The sequence below is a fragment of the Erinaceus europaeus genome, chromosome 9 (genome assembly GCF_950295315.1).
Source record: "Erinaceus europaeus chromosome 9, mEriEur2.1, whole genome shotgun sequence".
Classification (NCBI taxonomy): domain Eukaryota; kingdom Metazoa; phylum Chordata; class Mammalia; order Eulipotyphla; family Erinaceidae; genus Erinaceus; species Erinaceus europaeus.
This window is the reverse complement of record NC_080170.1, coordinates 79,445,765-79,466,105: the sequence shown is the minus strand read 5'-3', so window position 1 is coordinate 79,466,105 and position 20,341 is coordinate 79,445,765. Positions and strand designations below refer to the sequence as shown.

The 20,341-nt window shown below is 40.2% G+C and overlaps 1 protein-coding gene across 2 annotated transcripts in view; it reads left to right on the top strand.

Moving 5' to 3' along the window:
* The first annotated feature begins 273 nt into the window (after window positions 1–273).
* PARP14 (poly(ADP-ribose) polymerase family member 14) overlaps window positions 274–20,341 on the top strand; it is a 66,028-nt gene continuing 45,960 nt past the window's right edge. Inside the window, exons 1-4 of one of the 2 annotated variants that reach the window (XM_060198264.1) lie at window positions 274–529; window positions 7,674–7,807; window positions 8,669–8,702; window positions 19,618–19,863. In XM_060198264.1, coding sequence (XP_060054247.1) covers window positions 343–529; window positions 7,674–7,807; window positions 8,669–8,702; window positions 19,618–19,863 — 601 coding nt within the window. In that variant the 5' untranslated portion in view covers window positions 274–342. The remainder of the gene's footprint in view (window positions 530–7,673; window positions 7,808–8,668; window positions 8,703–19,617; window positions 19,864–20,341) is intronic. The other variant, XM_016192580.2, reaches the window with a different exon arrangement.

The following is a 20,341-nucleotide window of genomic DNA, read 5'->3' as shown; positions in this document are numbered from 1 at the left end:
GTAGAGAAACCCTAGCGGAGAAAAGAAGAAAGACGTTACTGTTTTTTGAGTCTGTGTAAAATGTAGGGCCCAGAGCTGGGGCTTGGTTGAGTGGAGAGAACCCCGAGCTAAGGGACCCTGTGCAAGATGAAGGGACCAGGTGTCAGCAGCAGCCAGGGCCAGTTCCACCGGGGTCCTGTGTGAAGGGGAAGCATTGGAGGAAGTGTAGTCAAGTCCCGGAACAGTTGTTTACAAGCAGCGTCAGAAACCCAGGGCAGTTTTCCAGGAAACGAAAGCGAAAGCTGCAAAGGAAGCCGCCGTAGCCAGTGGGAGCTGCAGTCCGGGTGGAGAGCTCGGCCCAGGATGGCTGTGCCCCGCGGCTTCCCGCTGCTGGTCGAGGGCTCCTGGGGTGCCGACCCCCCCAAGAACTTGAGCACCAAATTGCAGCTGTATTTCCAGAGCTCCAAGAAGTCAGGAGGCGGCGAGTGTGAGGTCCATCAGCAGCCCGGGAGTCCTCCCCGCTTTCTGGTGGTCTTCTTCCCGGAGGATGGTGAGGGGCTCTGTGGTGTGGTAGCGGGGAAACAGGGCTCCTCCTGCAGGGGAGTTTGGGTCGTGGGACACAGTAGTGCCGCAGGACAGTCTCCAACAGCAGGGGTGACGGTGAGGTGAGGGCAGGGTGGGAATTGAACTGGAGGGGGGTTGGGGAGTAGTGGAGGTTCTCCCCTTCCAGCGTTCTGAGCCGGTATGGGCTTCCCCAGCGCTGCCTGAAGGTTATGAGCCCAAGCCACTATTTACTTATTTTAAGTGAGAGGAAAGGGGTTAAGCCACGCAGGTGTTCACAGGATTCCTGGTGAGTCGTGGAGCTTCCCCACTAGTTCTGGAGTCAGGTGAGAGAGGAGCTGAAGCCTAAAATCGTGAGCGGCTGAGATAATTTTGACTGGCTGTTCCCTTGCAGTGTTGGTCTTCTTTCCATTAAAACAGGTTATGGAGAAGCTTCCGAGGTTTATGGGGACCTTCCTGGGAGAGAAAGTTTCCGGGGGGAGGAACACATAAGGTGAATTCAGGACCCGATGAGCAAAATATCCAGGCTGGTTATTCGGACCAGAAAGTCCACAATGAAGTGTTGTTGGGGGGCGGGGGAGCATTGGGGCTTCTTGGGCGACCCGGCAGAGCGCCCTCGGTCGGTGTGGTTGAGTAGTGACCCCTCCACCTAACAGCCCCAAGATCTCTTCACAGTAAGAAAGCATCTTTCAGATGTCAATGGATGTTGGTTATACTAACTAATCTTAGATCTTCTGTTATTAAACAGATTTTAGTGAAGACACAGGAAGGAAATGAAGGCTAAGGGAAAGCTTGGCTGAGGTGATGGAGGACTTTGGAGCACTTATGTAAGGAGTATGATTTTTTTCTGTAGGTAGGCTGAGGAGGTAACTCTGCAAATGAGTGCATTGGTTTCTGGGGAGAGACCATGGATTTGTACTATGTGCGCTTAAGCAGCTGTGCCACCGCCTGGCTCCCAAACAATGGATTTGAATGCTACTTAGTTCATGAGGACAAGTGAGACCATGAGTAATGAAAGTCCGTGTGGTGGAAGATAAACATATTGTGTAGCCTCTGGATTTGGTAGAACTGTTTCAGTAGGACTGGTCAGTGCTCCACTGGAGAGGGAAAGCCCTATTTTATTCCTGTTATTTACTTACGTATTTTAAGTGAGAGGAAGGGGGTTAAGCAATACACACGTCACCAGGACTTCCCATTGGCCCTAGAGTACCCACTAGTTTTGGAGTCACATGGGAGGGGTGCTGAAGCACTACCTTAAAAATCACTCTGGTATAAATATAAATATAAAGGCTTATTGGAGGGGGCAAGCAGTAAGCTGCTGATGAACATTGTATTTGTTGAGGGTCTGCTAATACTTCTGCCCTAGGTTACAGAGTAGTCCTCAGACTGAGAGCAGGAGTGACATTCTGAGTGATTGTGGGCTAGGAGTTTTGAGTCTATAGAAGGTCCCTCCTTGTTGGCAGTCCTTGTTTCCCTCAAGGAGGGGGGAGGACAAGTACCTACAGGATACCTTCTTGCTTCAGGCACCTATGAGGTCTGAACTGAAGGTCAGGTGATCTGCTGCTCCCATTATGCTTTCCCTGTGGGATTTTGTGCAGGGATGGGGTGGGTGTGGCACAGATCCTGCTTCCTATACTGGGTCTAGAGAAGACCTTGGAACAGAGGAGAGGCAAGGAGACTTAAAGGCCAGGAGAACAATTAGAATGCCCTAGGCAGGGATAGGAATGGGAAAATGAAACAGAAAGAGGAGAGGGGGCGGGGGTCACAGGCAAATATGAAGGAAGTGAATCAGGCAGAGAACAAAACATGCTTGTCTCAGTTATTTTATAAAAATAAAGTTGACCAAGGGTTAGATTCTCTCAAGAACTACTTGAGAGAAGTCTATGCAAAGTGAGTCATTTCCAGACTGTCAACGTGAACATGGACTTGGCCCTTGGGGACACTTCTTCCAGTAGAATCCTTGTTCCCAAGGAGCACTTATTGCATTAGGGCAGGAGATCTCCTGCATCTGAAACACTGCAGGTTAAACAGAGGCAGCCTATTTCCGTCTTGGAGGCTCAGAAGCTATGGGTCTGGGAATCTGCACTTTGAACTAACACCCAGGTGACCCTGATATGCTGAAGTGTGGAAACTTCTTTGTGTGCTGATGAAGTAAAAATAGGAAAATAATTATGCCATATAAAAATAGCATAAAAGTACAATTAAACATTTTAAAAATAGCATAAACGGGGTGGGTGGTGGCACACTGGGTTAAGCACAAGGACTTGCTCAAGGATACTGGTTCAAGCTCTCAGCACCCCACCTGAGGGGGGGTCTCTTCAAAAGTGGTGAAGTAGTTCTGCAGGTGTTTGTCTTTCTTTCTCCCTCTATCCTCTCCCCTCTCAATTTCTCTCAGTCCTATATATTAAAAAAAAAAAATAGCCACAACAGCAGTGGATTCATAGTGTAGGCACCGAGGAGCCCCAGCAATAACCCTGTAGGCAAAGTAAGTAAATAAGTAAAATAAAATGAAATAAAAATGACATAAATTTACTAACAGTGCAAAATCACTTTTTAAAATGATAACATTAGTCTATTCTAGCCCTCAACACAGAAACACTTCCCTGCCTGGCTTCCTTCCTTTGCCCTCCCAGCCCACCACCTGCTTCTTCCAAGTCAAGACTGCCACTCCAGTAGTTACTCTGGAGTCACCCCCACAGTACAGATGCCTCAAATCTTATCACAACTCAAATCATTTTCTGGTCAAAGTTCCAGGATGTAGAAAGTCCCTGTTCAGTTTCATTTTCCCTCCAGAGGAACAGTAGCCACTTGTTGGGAATTTTCTAACCCTGAATGACCTGTCCCAGTAGTGCTAGGACTTATGCTCTCTTTCCTCTATGTATACCCTCTGCCCCCCCCCCATATACACATTAAGTAGTGGCCTTAAGGATGTAATACAACTTTATGCATATAATTCATGTAATGCGAATGAGCCTGCTGGGTGCTGGTACACCCTGTTGAGTATTCATTTTACCGTGCTCAAGGACCCAGAGTTTAAGCTTTGGTCCCCATCTGCAAAGTGGGAGCTTCAGAGGTGGTGAAGTAGTGCTGCAAGTATTTCTCTTTCTTCCTCTCTGTCTCCCTCTCCTGTCTCATTTTCTCTCTGTCCTACCAAGTAAAATTTAAATTAAATGAATAATAACTAAAAAAGAATGAGCGTACCAGCCCTTGTCTGGTATTACTATTAGAAAGTTAGTATTAGAAACATGATCTAATATAAATGGTAGTTTACTGAATTTCTGAAAAGTTGAGTGTAAATTAGCATATGATTCTAAACTCTGTTTTAGATGTATACATTTATTTCCCTTTCTGGTTATTATATGGACCTTAATTATAGTCTTTTGAGGGGCAAGGGAACCCATCTTTACATATTTATTTATTTATTTTATTTCCAGAGCACTGCTTAGCTATGGCTTATGGTTATGCTGAAGATTGAACCTGGGACCTCAGAGCCTCAGGCATGAAAGTTATTTGCATAATCATGCCGTGTCCTGAGCTACTCGACCCCATCTTCTCTTAATAAAATATAGAGGGTTTGTGCAGAGGGAGATTGGTAGATGAATCAGTTTCAGCTGTTTTCTCTCTCAGGTCCAACTTCTGTTGGAAATTATTTGCAGATAGTATTATATCTCCTCTTAAAAGTGGATTGTATGTGACACATAGTGTCACAACAACTGGCATGCTTAAATGTCTGGACAGGACGCTACTAAGAAATGCACCACCAAGTCTCTGAACTTACCACATGTATCTTACTCTCTGGTATCAGTGGTCTGATCCAGCCCTCAGTCCTCATTCTGTTTCAGGACAGTTTCTCTGGACTTCAGCTAAAACATTTGCCCTCCTCAGAAAGAGAGGAATTGGACTCTGTTATTCTTTCTCATACTGGCTTGCTTCTGAGTTGGTCTCCAGCTAAGGACTCATTCCTACACCTCTTCCTACCGAAGAGGTGTAGAATGAGTGGTTAAGATGAAAGAACTAATAAAGCCCTTCTTTTTCTCGTCGTCTTCTTCTTGTCATCTTTCCTTTCCTTTTCATTCATTTGTCCTCTCTCCAACCCTTCCCTCTCTCCTCCATACATCTCCTCACCACATTTTTTTATTTATAGAAAGAAACAGACAAAAAAAGAAAGATAACACAGCACTGGATCTTCTTTCACTGCCACTGTAGCTCTCCCCATGTGATACAGGGATTCAAAATAGTGCTATGCACATAGCAAGGCACATACCCTACTGGGTGAGCTATCATTAAGCTCCTATCTCTTTTTTAATAATAATTTTAAAAAAGCACCACCATCCAATGGACCTCCTTCATGCTTGCTCTCATTACCTCTCATTTGCCCTCTGGTAACCATAGTTCTATTGTCAAAGTTCACTGGTTTATTTTTATTTTTATTTTAATTTTATTATTATTTTTTTTGGTTTTCTGGTTAGTTTCCTTATGTTCCACATCTTGGTGAAATCAACCAATATATCTATTCCTCCTTCTAACTTATTTTGCTTCTCACAATAGCCTAGGGTTCCTTCTATTTTGCTGCAAATGGCAGGACTTTATCTCTTTTTATAGCTGAATAGTGTACTGTTTTGTATAAATATACCACACTTCTTTACCAAGTTATCAATCAGTGGTCCTTAAGTTGTTTTCATATCTTAGCTATTGTACAAATGCTGCAGTAAATATCAGGTGCATAAACTTCTTTGAGCTAATTTCATACTTTTCAGAAAAGTGCCCGGAAGTGGGATGCCAGATCACATGGAAGTTTACTTTTAGTTTTTTGTCAATGTTCTTTTTTAAAAAACAGATACACAAGTTTGCTTTTTTGTTGTTGTGCTTTCTTTTCTTTTTTTTTACTTCAATTTATTTATTTATTATTGTATAGAGACAGAAAGAAATTGAGAATGGTTGGGGAAATAGAGAGGGAGAGAAACACCGGCAGCTCTACTTTGTCATTGTGAAGATTTTCCCATACAGGTGGGTACCAGGGGCTTGAACTGGATCCTTGTACACTATAGTGTGGGCACTTAACCACTACCACCTGCACCCCCCCATGTTATATGTTTTTTTAGGGAAATAGTGATTCACAAGTCAGTTGTCATGTGGTACAATCTCTCACTGTTCCATGACAAGTGTGCACTGTGTGCTGATGCCACTACCAGCTTAGGTTCCTGTACAGCACTGCACATTGTGTCTCCCCATGCCCTCTCAACCCTCTCCTCACCTGCACGTTTACATTCTTAGAAAGTTCTATCCAAAATCAGAATCAGGTTGTTGAGAAAATGTTGGATTTATAGGGCTGATGTCACAGGGTACATTTCCACACATATCACTTTCCACCAAACTATTAGCCCATTCCACCATAGGGGCTTACCCCCCCAGCCTCCTCTTAGTGTTTCTTCCTTTACTCTTCTGAGTCCCCAAATCTATTTAGATAATCTGCAATCCACTGAGATATCACACTGTGTTGAACTTTGCTCTCTATTTACTTTTTATTAGGGAATAAATATTGATTTACAAAATTATATGTCAACAGGGGTATAATTTCACACTGCTCCCACCACCAGAGTTCTGAATCCCTGACCACTATGGTTCTCCTAGGGTTGCAGACAAGGGTTAACCATCATCTCTACAGCTATCTGACTACATTTGTACATAATTGCCTCCCTTTTCTTCCAGATTCAGTCTTCTCTTCCCCTCCAAACCACACATAACCCTATTATATCCAAATGTCTCTCCCATCCCCCCCCCAGGTGCTGATGGTGAGAGCCCTCTTAACCTCTTCCTTCTATCACTTCTCTCCCACTGGGAGTATGGATCAAGATTGTTTTGGGGGGTGCAGAAGGTGGGAGTTCTGGCTTCTGTAATTGCTTCTCCACTGGACATAGGCATTGGTTGGTTGATCCATACCCCCAGCCTGTTTCTATCTTTCCCTAATTCAGTCTGTGAGTGAGATTATGTCTCCCTCTGGCTTACTTTGCTAAACATGTCTCCCTCAAGCTCTATCTATGTTGTAGCAAAAAAAAAAAAAGAGAATTTCATAATTTATTTTAGCTGTCTAGTATTCTATTGTGTATATGTATATTTCAATGTGTGTATGTAGATTTCCTAGGAACCTACTACCCAAAGAACACAAAAGCATTTATGCAAAGAGATATAAGCAAGGCTATAACCATGACAGTGCTATTTATAATAGCCAACATTTAGAAACATCCCAAATATCCAAATACAGACAAATGGTAGAAGACCAGGGGTTTTTTTTGTTTGATTTTTTAAGTAGGCTGCTAGGTGTCCATGGTTACATGAATCACTATCCTAAATGGGATTCCCATTATGTTTTTTCTTTCTTTTTTAAATTTACTTATAAAATGAAAATATTGGCAAGATAACAGTATAAGAGAGGGGCAATTCCACACAGTTCCCACCACCAGAACTCTGTATCCAGTCCCCTCCCTTGAAAGCTTTCCTATTCTTTATCCATCTGGGAGTATGGTCCCAGGATCATTGTGGGATACAGAAGGTGAAAGGTCTGGCCTCTGTAATTGCTTCCCCACTGAACATGGGCATTGGCAGGTCAATTCATACTCCCAGCCTGTCTCTTTCTTTCCCTAGGGGGCAGGGCTCTGAGGCATTTCTCCTCCTTGGTTCCACTTTGATCCACACTCCCTCCACCACTAGCCTCTCCCATTACATTTTGTTCCAGGATCCAATTTTCAGTGACTCACCCTGAAGGATATTATAATTATATCTCACTGCAAGAAAAATACTGCAACCCTTTTAAGTGTCTGCTGAGCATCAGGTACTATACTGAGTTCTGCATTATTTTCAATTTTACCCATGAAACACACATACAAGAAAGTCTTCAGAGTTGTTAATAGACAAAACAGGGATTTTGTAATAAGACATATTGAAGCACCTGCTCAAATTTACACAATCAGTGTAAGATGTAATTGAAATCCTTGTCTTCTCTCTAAACTCTTCCTCTTTACGTCACACAAGGCCTCTACAGGAAACTGACCTAGCTGTAACTGATGATGATGATATTTATGGAAATCATGTGTACAAAGATCCACTGTCAACTTTTTTGTCTGTTCTCATTTCAGTTCGGCAGAGAGTTCTGGAGAGAGAGAATCATGAGTTGGCATTGCCAGGAAAAGGAACATTTAAGTTAACTGTCAAGCTGCCCACAGCCCCAGAGAAAACTCATAAAACTGCTAAGAGGGACATTCTGACACATGTAAGTGAGGGGGTGGGGTATTTTCCAAGGGGTGGGATGGGAATTCCAATGAGGAAAACAGATAAAATAATACCTCAAACTGTAAAACTGTACTGAGGAAAAAAAGTAACTTACTAATGGCTGTGAGAGGATAGGTATGGAATAACACCCCTCACCCTCACCACCACAAGCTAGAGCTGAGCAGTGCTTTGGTAAAAAAAAAAAAAAAAATATATATATATATATATATATATATATATATATATATGTGTGTGTGTGTGTGTGTGTGTGTGTGTCTGTGTCTGTGTGTGTCTGTGTGTGTCTGTGTGTGTATAATTTATAAAATGGACTAGTAAGAGCATCCACTCTTTGGATTACTGCATAGTTATGAGAATTAAAGAGAAAACCTCATACTCTTTGCTTTGAGACACTTTGGGGTATTCACGATTCAAGGTTATAAAAATGTTTATTTCAGATGTAAAAATTTGGGTCTGTTTGATTTGGATGCTTTGTAACCCAGAACTTGTTTTATTTGTTTCATTTGTACATAATTTTGAAGGGCAGTGATCCATACTATATGTAAGAATTTCTCCAATTATAGCAGGGGGTATATAGCATAACAGCAAGACCAAAAACCACATGGTCATATCAATAGATGCAGAGAAAGCCTTTGACAAAATACAACATCCCTTTATGAGATTCCTTTGTGATAGTGATTTGGGATAGTAAGTGGTGCAAGTAAGGTGCAAAACTAGCATCATTGCCAGAGTCTTTCATTGTCATTCTATTGACTCCATAGTCCAGATTGGTTACAGAGACACTTATTTAAGTAAGTAAATAGCTAGTCACTAAGTAATAATACTATTTTTCTTTGTGCTTCAGGGTTCCAGGTTCAAAGACCACATCAAGCAACCAGGTAAGTTCTCCTTCATAAGGAGCTTTATTTTTACTCAAGAAATCAGTATGGAAGTCATTCCCTTCTCCTTGACTCACAAGGTGGGATTTGCTCAGTTTAAGAAGTCTTAAGCTGCATCATCAACACACATACTCTGCATCCTCTGCCAACTGGACAGAGGACAAAAATTGGACCTCCCAGTTTCTCTCTTTCACAGTGAAAGAAAGGAAGGAAGGAAGAAAAAGAAAGAAAGTGGCCTCCAGGAGGAGTGGATTTCTTGTGCAGGCATATAGCCCTAGCAATGAAAATAAATGAGTAAATAAATTTATTTATTTTAATGTAATATATATGAAATTTCATTTGAGGAAATTAAAATGGAAATATTTTAAGATATGTTAAGATTTTAATCCAACAATTTGTGAAATAAAAGAATTTTCCTTCCTGTAAAAATAAATACATAAATAATTTGAGAGAGAGGTAAAGACAGGATCTATCATAGTTCTTTGCAGCTAAGTGTTTCTGAGCTCAGTTGTGAAGAGTGCTGGCCTTTAGAGCTAAACTTGAAAACTAGGGAGAGAAAATGAAGCACCTGCTCAATCTTAGGGAAACAGTGCATGCATTACCATCCATAAGGAACAGAGTTCAAGCACTGGTCCTCACCTGCAATGGGGGGACTTCAGTAGTAGTGAAGAAGTGCTGCAGGTATCCCCCTCTCCCCTCTCTTATCCCCTTTCCCTCTTAATTTTTCTCTGTCCTATTAAGAAAGGAAAAAAGGAAAAATGTCACTAGGAGCAGTGAATTCATAATGAAGGCACTGAACCCCAGCAGTTAATCTGGGGGAAAGAAAGAAAGAAGGAAAGAAGGGAGTAAGGAACGAAGGGAAAGAAAGGAAGGAAGGAGAGTGGGAGGGAGGGTAGGAGGAAGGAAGGAAGGAAGGAAGGAAGGAAGGAAGGAAGGAAGGGAGGAAGAAACAAAGGGAAAGAAAGAAAGGAAGGAAGGAGAGGGGGAGGGTAGGAGGGAGGGAGGAAGGAAGGAAAGGAAGGAAGGAAAGAAGGGAGGAAGGAATGAAGGGAAAGAAAGGAAGAAGGGGAGGAAGGAGAGAGGGAGGAAGGAAGGAAGAAATGAAGGAAGGAAGGAAAGAAGGAGGAAGGAAAGAAAAGCGCAAAGTGCAAGGACCAGTGTAAGGATCCTAGTTCGAGCCCCCGACTCCCCACCTGCAGGGGAGTCACTTCACAGGCAGTGAAGCAGGTCTGCAGGTGTCTATTTTTCTCTCCCCCTGTCTTTCCCTCCTCTTTCCATTTCTCTCTGTCCTATCCAACAACAATGGCATCAATAACAACAATAATAATAACTACAACAATAAAATAAGGGCAACAAAAGGGAATAAATAAATAAATATTAAAAATCTTTTCAAAAAAAAGAAGGAAAGAAAGAAAGAAAAAGGAGGAAGGGAGGGAGGGAGGAAAGGAAAGAAATGAAGAAAAAGGTAGGAAGGGAAGAAAGAAGGATGAATGGAGAGAGAGGGAAGGAGAGACAGAAAGAAAGAGTGCATATAATAATATGTAAATATTGTAGTGTTTGTATGTTAGAATGGAAAGGAATAAGGATAAAGAAAGGATCCTCAAGACTGCAAGAGAAAAACAAAGAGTCACCTACAAAGGAAAACCCATAAGATTAGAAGCAGACTTCTCCATACAAACACTACAGGCCAGAAGAGAATTGCAAGATATCTATCGAGTGCTCAATGGGAAAGGCTTTCAGCCAAGAATACTATATCCTGCTAGACTGTCATTCAGACTAGATGGAAGCATCAAAACCTTCTCAGACAAGCAACAGTTGAAGGAAGCAACCATCACCAAGCCTGCCCTGAAAGAAATTCTGAAAGGTCTCCTATAAACAACCAGACCACCACAAATAGGACATATATCAAAACACTCTAAAACTCAACAAGAATGGCATTAAAATATCTTCAATCTTTGGTATCAATAAATGTCAATGGCCTATTAAAAGACACAGAGTAGGAAGATGGATCAGAAAACACAACCCAACAATATGTTGTCTACAGTAAACTCACCTAACTCAACAAGACAAACACAGACTTAAAGTGAAAGGATGGAAAACCATCATACAAGCCAATGGCCCACAAAAAAGGGCAGGAACAGCTATTCTCATATCTGACATGATAGACTTTAAAATAGATAAGATTAAAAAAGATAGGAATGGACACTACTTAATGCTCAGAGGATCAGTCAATCAAGAGGACTTAACAATTATTAACATCTATGCACCCAATGAGAAGCCATCTAAATACATCAAACTTCTACTGAAAGAGCTACAGCAATATATTAACAGTAACACAATCATAGTAGGGGACTTCAACACCCCACTATCTCAACTTGACTGATCATCCAGGCAGAAAATCAGTAGACATAAGGGAGCTAAATGAAGAGATAGATAAACTAGAACTATTGGACATTTTCAGAGTCATTTATCCCAAGAAACTGGAATACACATTTTACTCAAATCCACATGGATCATTCTCAAGGATAGACCATATGTTAGGCCACAAAGACAGCATCAGCCAATTCAAGAGCACTGAAATCATCCCAAGCATCTTCTCAGACCACAGTGGAATTAAACTAACACTTAACAATCAACAAAAGATTAGTAACAGTCCCAAAATGTGGAAGCTCAACAGTACACTTCTTAACAACTTCTGGGTCAAAGAGGAAATCAAGGAAGAAATCAGAATGTTTCGAGAGTTCAATGAAAATGAAGACACAAGCTATCAAAATATTTGGGACACAGCTAAAGCAGTCCTAAGAGGGAAGTTCATAGCTATACAAGCACACATTAGGAAACAAGAAAAGGCACAAATAAACAGCCTGGTTGCACATCTTAAAGACCTAGAAGAAGAACAACAAAGGAATCCTAAAGCAACCAGAAGGACAGAAATCACTAAAGTTAGGGCAGAAATAAATAACATTGAGAATAGGAAAACCATACAAAAGATCAATGAAAGTAAATGTTGGTTCTTCGAAAGAGTAAACAAAATCGACAAACCTTTAGCCAGACTCACAAAACAAAAAAGGGAGAAGACCCAAATAAATCGGATAGTAAATGAAAGAGGAGAAATCACAACAGACACTGCAGAAATTCAACATATCATGTGAGGCTTCTATGAACAACTATATGCCACCAAGCTAGAGAACCTGGAAGAAATGAATGATTTCCTAGATACCTACCAACTTCCAAAACTAAGTAAAGAGGAAGTGGATAACATGAACAGGCCCATCACAGCTAATGAAATTGAAACAGTTATCAAAAATCTCCCCAAAAATAAAAGTCCTGGACCAGATGGTTTTACAAATGAATTCTACAAAACTTTCAAAGAAGAACTAATACCTCTACTTTTAAAAGTCTTCCAGATGATTGAAGACACTGGAATACTCCCTGCCAGCTTCTATGAAGCCAACATCACCCTGATACCAAAAGCAGACAGGGACACAACCAAAAAAGAAAACTACAGACCAATATCTCTGATGAAAATAGATGCGAAAATATTGAACAAAATTCTAGCCAACCAGATACAGCAGTATATCAAAAAGATTGTTCATCATGACCAAGTGGGGTTTATCCCCGGCATGCAAGGTTGGTTTAATATATGTAAATCAATCAATGTGATCCACCACATCAACAAAAGCAAGACCAAAAACCACATGGTCATATCAATAGATGCAGAGAAAGCCTTTGACAAAATCCAACATCCCTTTATGATCAAAACACTACAAAAAATGGGAATAGATGGAAAATTCCTGAAGATAGTGGAGTCTATATATAGCAAACCTATAGCCAACATCATACTCAATGGTGAAAAACTGGAAGCATTTCCCCTCAGATCAGGTACTAGACAGGGCTGCCCACTATCACCATTACTATTCAACATAGTGTTGGAAGTTCTTGCCATAGCAATCGGGCAGGAGCAAGGAATTGAAGGCATACAGATTGGAAGAGAAGAAGTCAAACTCTCCTTATTTGCAGATGACATGATAGTATACATGGAAAAACCTAAGGAATCCAGCAAGAAGCTTTTGGAAATCATCAGGCAATACAGTAATGTGTCAGGCTATAAAATTAACATTCAAAAGTCAGTGGCATTCCTCTATGCAAACACTAAGTTAGAAGAAATTGAAATCCAGAAATCAGTTCCTTTTTCTATAGCAACAAAAACAGTAAAATATCTAGGAGTAAACCTAACCAAAGAAGTGAAAGACTTGTATACTGAAAATTATGAGTCACTACTCAAAGAAATTGAAAAAGACACAAAGAAGTGGAAAGATATTCCATGTTCATGGGTTGGAAGAATTAACATCATCAAAATGAATATATTACCCAGAGCCATCTACAAATTTAATGCTATCCCCATCAAGATCCCAAGCACATTTTTTAGGAGAATAGAACAAATGCTACAAATGTTTATCTGGAACCAGAAAAGACCTAGAATTGCCAAAACAATCTTGAGAAAAAAGAACATAACTGGAGGCATCACACTCCCAGATCTCAAACTGTATTATAGGGCCATTGTCATCAAAACTGCTTGGTACTGGAACATGAACAGACACACTGACCAGTGGAATAGAATTGAGAGCCCAGAAATGAGGCCCCACACGTTTGGACATCTAATCTTTGACAAAGGGGCCCAGACTATTACATGGGGAAAGCAGAGTCTCTTCAACAAATGGTGTTGGGAACAATGGGTTGAAACATGCAGAAGAATGAAACTGAATCACTGTATTTCACCAAATACAAAAGTAAATTCCAAGTGGATCAAGGACTTGGATGTTAGACCAGAAACTATCAGATACTTAGAGGAAAATATTGGCAGAACTTTTTTCCGCATAAATTTTAAAGACATTTTCAATGAAACGAATCCAATTACAAGGAAGACTAAGGCAAGTATAAACCTATGGGACTACATCAAATTAAAAACTTCTTCACAGCAAAAGAAACCACTACCCAAATCAAGAGACCCCTCACAGAATGGGAGATCTTTACATGCCATACATCAGATAAGAGTTTAATAACCAACATATATAAAGAGCTTGCCAGACTCAACAACAAGACAACAAATAACCCCATCCAAAAATGGGGGGAGGACATGGACAGAATATTCACCACAGAAGAGATCCAAAAGGCCAAGAAACACATGAAAAAATGCTCCAAGTCTCTGATTGTCAGAGAAATGCAAATCAAGACAACAATGAGATATCACTTCACTCCTGTGAGAATGTCATACATCAGAAAAAGTAACAGCATCAAATGCTGGAGAGGGTGTGGGGTCAAAGGAACCCTCCTGAACTGCTGTTGGGAATGTCAATTGGTCCAACCTCTGTGGAGAACAGTCTGGAGAACTCTCAGAAGGCTAGAAATGGACCTACCATATGACCCTGCAATTCCCCTCCTGGGGATATATCCTAAGGAACCCAACACATCCATCCAAAAAGATCTGTGTACACATATGTTCTTGGCAGCACAATTTGTAATAGCCAAAACCTGGAAGCAACCCAGGTGTCCAACAACAGATGAGTGGTTGAGCAAGTTGTGGTCTATAAAATGGTGACTTCACTGTTTTCAGCCGATCTTGGATGGACCTTGAAAAAATCATGTTGAGTGAAATAAGTAAGAAACTGAAGGATGAATATGGGATGATCTCACTCTCAGGCCGAAGTTGAAAAACAAGATTAGAAAAGAAAACACAAGTCAAACCTGAAATGGAATTGGAGTATTACACCAAAGTAAAAGACTCTGGGGTGGGTGGGTGGATGGGGAGAATACAGGTCCATGAAAGATGATGAATGACATAGTGGGGGTTGTATTGTTAAATGGGAATCTGGGGAATGTTATGCATGTACAAACTATTGTATTTACTGTTGAATGTAAAACATTAATTCCCCAATAAAGAAATAAATTATTTTAAAAAAAGAAAAAAGAAAAAAAAAAGAAACTTAAAAAAAAATTCTGGTAATCATGGGTTATAAAACTATGTTTCTGGAAAGGCTCTTACTGTCTACTTTCTTCAACTTATACTCCTGTTATCCCATAATTTTGTAAATCAATATGAAATAACTAATAACAAAGAGCGAGACTTGCCTCATCTCAATGATTAAAAAGTGGCAGATCGACCTATCAACACCCATGTTAAGCAGGGAAGCAATTACAGAAGCCAGACCTTCCACCTTCTGCACCCCGACCATACTCCCAGAGGGATAAAGAACAGGAAAGTTATCAGGGGAGGGGATGGGATACAGATTTCTGGTGGTGGGAATTGTGTGGAGTTGTACCCCTATGGTTTTGTCAGTGTTTCCTTTTTATAAATAAAAATTAAAGGAAAAAAAGTGGCAGAGTCAGGGTTGGATTCAGTTTTCACATCCAATCCAGAAGTCATTCTGGTTATGTCACACTTGTTTCATTGAGCACTATCAATATTACATAGTTTATTTAATCATTAAACTCTTGTTTTAAATGTGCATAAATGAGGGCAGGGGAGACAGCATAATGGTTATGCAAACAGATGCTCATGCCTGAGGCTCCTAAGTCCCAGGTTCAAGCCCCAGCACCACCATAAGCCAGAGCTGAGCAGTGCTCTGGTATTTCTCTCTCTCTCTCTCTCTCTGTGTGTGTGTGTGTGTGTGTGTCTGTCTGTCTGCAACACTCTCAAAAATAAAATAAATAAAATATTTTTAAAATTTTCATGAATGTTTCAGGTGTCAGATCCAGCAAATAACATGTGTATTTGCCAGGGTGATCTAATTGCTGTAACAAACAACCCTCAAATGTAAAGGTTAGTCTGATCAGTGGGCAGAGTCAGGAGAGTCCAGACTGCTTCACACAGTCATTGTTCATTCTTAGAAAGAGAATCCAAGCTCTTCCTGCCTTTTAATACCATTGTATTTAACATTTGGCCTCTGGAGTCTTTGGAGGAAATAATAGAGGTTCCAGTCAAAGCTCTAAAGGGCATTTGCATTGTCCAGGCTTAGAAGTGGAATTTACTCCCTCAACTCATATTTCATACACACATGATCTATTTATGGAACTTTAACTATGGAAAGTCTGGGAAATGTCCAGTAAGAAAATAAAATGAATTTTTTGAACAGGAAGTTTTTTTCTTCCACATAAGAAACACCTATCTTTTACTTTCTTTTTCTTTTCCTTTTTTTTTTTATTGGGGGTATTAATGGTTTACAGCCAACAGTAAAATACAGTAGCTTGTATATGTGTAAGATTTCTCGGTTTTCAACATAACAATTCAATCCCCTCTAGGTCCTCCTCTGCTATCATGTTCCAGGACCTGAAACCACCCCAGCACCACCACCACAGAGTCCTTTAACTTGTGCAATACACCAGATCTAGTCCAAGTTCTGCCTTGTGTTTTCTTATTATTCAACTTTTTATTATTAGTTATTTAATAATTATCTACAAGATTGTGGGATAAGAGGGGTGCAATTCCACACAATTCCTACCACCAGAGCTCTGTAGCCTATCCCCTCCACTGGAAGATTCCCTATTCTTTATCCCTCTAGGAGTATGGACCAAAGATCTCTATGGGACATAGAAGGTCAGACGTCTGGCTTCTGTAATTACTTCTCTGCTGGATATGGGGGTTGACAGGCTCATCCATACCCCCAGTGTGTCTCTACTTTTCCAGAGTGGGGTAGGGCTCTGGGGAGATGGGATTCCAGGACACATTAGTGAGATCATCTGCCCAGGGATGGCAGGTTAGTGTCATAGTAGTATTTTTAAACTACTATCTATGAGTGAGATCCTCCAATATTCATCCTTCTCTTTCTAACTTATCTCACTTAACATGAATCCTTCAAGCTCCATCAAAGGTGAGGTGAAGGTGAATTCAGCATTTTTTAATAGCTGAGAAATATTCCATTGTGTATATATACCACAGTGTACTCAGCCACTCATCTGTTGTTGGGCATCTGGGTTACTTCTAGGATTTGGCTATTACAAATTGTGCTGCTATAAACATAGGTCTATAAAAATCTTTTTTGAATGGGTGTGTTTGGTCTTGGGATGTATCCCCAGGAGAAATATTGCAGGATCATATGGAAGGTCCACTTTCAGCCTTCAGAGAGTTCTCCAGAATACTCTCCACAAGGGTTAGATCAATAAAAATTCCCACCAGCAGTGCTGGAAGTTTCCTTTGTTCCCACAACCTCTCCAGCACTTGCTGCTACCTTTTCCGATGTATGATATTCTTTGCTGTCTGCTGTTTTCTGTAGCTCAACTGTTTTGTTACCCTGTTCTGATACTGTATTAGCTTGTTCAGTTAGTTGTACTCTTAACTCAGCTATGTCAGCTTTCAGCTCTCTAATTACCTCAAGATAATTCGTGTTTTCTTTCAGAGCCTCATTTGTTGTTTCCTCTTTTCTGATTTATTACTTTCGAAAGCTTTCCTCACTCCTGTTGCTCATGCCTCAATTAGTGTTTGGTCATTGTCCTCATTTTTATGTGCTCCCACCTTTTTGGGACTTTATCTGGATTCTTCTCTTGGTTCATTTCTCTAGTGTTTCTTCTCAGTTTAACCATTATATTTGGTGTTTTATGAAGTCCCTCTCTCACTACTTTTCAATACACTGATCACACTTGCCTGGCTTGATTTGTGTCTAAGTAAGGTACTGAAAGAGTTCACATTTGCAAATATTAATAGTTATTTCAATTTTGTCTCAATCCCTGAGTTAAAGCACAGTGGCTGTTAAACCTTCTTCTGTTTTTTGTGAATTGTCTTATTTACCTTCCCTTTAGGCTATAGGAGCCTGAGGGCTTTTTAACTATAAGTGGATTTTTTTTTTAGCTTAATAACTCACTGGTGACCAAGAGATAAAACAGGGTGGAGGATAGATAGCACAATTGCTATGCAAAGAGACTCCCACACCTGAGGGTCCAAGTCTTGGGCCCAATCTCCCACTCAACCACCAGCTAGATAAGAGCTGGTCTTTGGCCTTGTGAGTTTCTGGATAAATTCTGGTTGTATATAGTGAGTTCTGAGTGAGTTATTCACTGTGTTTCCTACTTTTATCAAGAGAATGATGTGAAAAATCTACTATATAGCCACATCTCCAAACCACTGGGAGTATAGATTTTCTCCTGTGTCATCCGGCCAGTTCTTTGCCCCCTGATATCAGTACAGGATTTTCCTGCAGCTGTTCTAGCTTCTAAGGGGTAACAGCAATGGAAACACATAGATCTAAATTGGTGAGTTTAGGTGATTTTCTACTCTCTTCAGCAGTCTTTTTGTTGGTAAAACTAAGACCAGAGGTGGTGTGTCAACTGGCAAACTGCTGGACTGGTACAAGCCACTCCTGAGTACAGGCTTTTAGCCCCAGGAATCTCTCCCTCAGCCCCTTTCTGTCCATGAGCCACACATGTTTGCACTCACCCATGGCTTGGTGGGTTCCTGAAGTGATCCTGGTCTCATCTTGTTGCATTCTTGGCCATCATGTTTTTTGCTATTTCTAGTTGATTTGGGAGAGTAAAACACAGCTGCTACTATTCCATGGTCCTCTTTTTATGTTATTTTATTCATTTTTATTTTATTGGATAAAGGCAAAGAAAAATTGACAGACTGAAAGGGAGATAGGGAGAAAGAGAAAACGAGAGACACATGTAGCACTGTGTCACTCCTTGTAAAGTTTCCTTCCTGCAGATGGGGACTGGGAACTTGAATTAGGGAACTTGCTTATGGTGATCTAAGCATTCAACAGGGAGTGCCACTGCCTGACCCTTCCTTGTTGTCTTCTTGTGTGCCTCCATTAGAAATATGTAACATGGGAGTCGGGCGGTAGTGCAGTGGGTTAAGCGCATGTGGTGCGAAGCACAGGGACCAGCATAAGGATCCTGGTTCAAGTCCCCGGCTCCCCACCTGCAGGGGGGTCACTTCACAGGTGGTGAAGCAGGTCTGCAGGTGTCTATCTTTCTCTCCCCCTCTCTGTCTTCCCCTCCTCTTTCCATTTCTCTCTGTCCTATCTAACAACAACAACATCAATAATAACAACAATAACTACAATAACAATAAAAAATAAGGGCTACAAAAGGGAAAATAAATATAATAAAATAAACATTAAAAAAAGAAATATGTTACATATTATCCCTTGTCTAACCTCTTATGTGCAACCTCTTGACATTCAACTGCTTGAACATAGAAGGATCCAAATTAAATAGTTATCCACAGAATGTATAAAGATTGTTTCATAGGCATTGTATTCATGGGAGAAGCACACAGAGACTAACCTTGTTCATACATGTAACTCAGTTTGGTCAACAATGTAGTAGAATGTTTTAACTAAAGTGACTGTCATTCAGTAAGTTTGATGGCCTTCTTGTGTATTCCTTAATTATTCACTGCAAGTGTCTTTTTATTTTATTCAGGGATGGGAATTTACTACTTTTCACAGTATAATATGTAGATGATGTTCACATCATCAGATATTCTCACTTTCTTCCTGTGGACCAAATTGTGAATCTCCAATTCATCAGTTATGTACTTACCAACCATATACCATGTCCCAGATATGCAAATGAATAAATATACCCCTTTACTTTTGAGAAACTGTACTCAATAATGGTAATATGGTGTTAAGACCATTTCCCCTCAAGTACTTGAAAGGGTAAATCAGTTCCCTCAGAAAGACAAAGCAGAAAAATGGTGTAATAAGGTGAACTTAATACTAATATTAAAAAACATGTTTTATTTCCATTAAATTAGGCAAATAGCCTTCTGAGATATCTTTTGATCTCAATTAGCAAAAAAAAAATCAGGTTAGAAAAAGGATATGAAGCGTATTCAAAAAATAGATTTTATGAGACCTGTTTCTAAGACTGTAGTAAATGAACATAACATTTTATACTTCATTTGTCTCCCTAAAAGTATATACATCAGAAGAACTAGATACAACACTGCCTGTCTACGGAACATCAGAAAATGTGGAAGATATCCCAGATGAACATGAAAGTGTTTCCCCTGTGGTGGCATTTGAAAATCTCAAGGACAATGTGACTGATATGATGTTAACTTTGTTAGTGGAAAACATAAGCTGCCTCTCCAGTGATGACTTTGAAGTAGAAGTAATACGAGATTTTGATGTTGCTGTTGTTACTTTTAAAAAATATATAGGTAAGACCAAGAGATGCTTGGGGATTTGGGATATCCAGCTAATGGAATACCTCTAAAAGCTTTACTTACTTAATAAGTAGTAAGACAGCATATCAGTTTAGTTTGAAACAACATTGTGGTATATTCAGCACACTGAAATTTATTGCAGGAATCTTTGTGTATGTGTGCTATGTGTGTGAGTGCAGGGTGAATGAAAGGGAAATAACTACAAATAAATATCTAAAGTCTAAGATTACCAAACTGATCTCAAATTAGTATTTCTACATATACATGCCTTTAAATACATATATTTTTTATATTTATTTTTATTTATTTATTCCCTTTTGTTGCCCTTGTTGGTTTATTGTTGTTGTTATTATTGTTGTCATTGTTGTTGGATAGGACAGAGAGAAATGGAGAGGGGAGGGGGAAGACAGAGAGAGGGAGAGAAAGATAGACACCTGCAAGACCTGTTTCACCGCTTGTGAAGCGACACCCC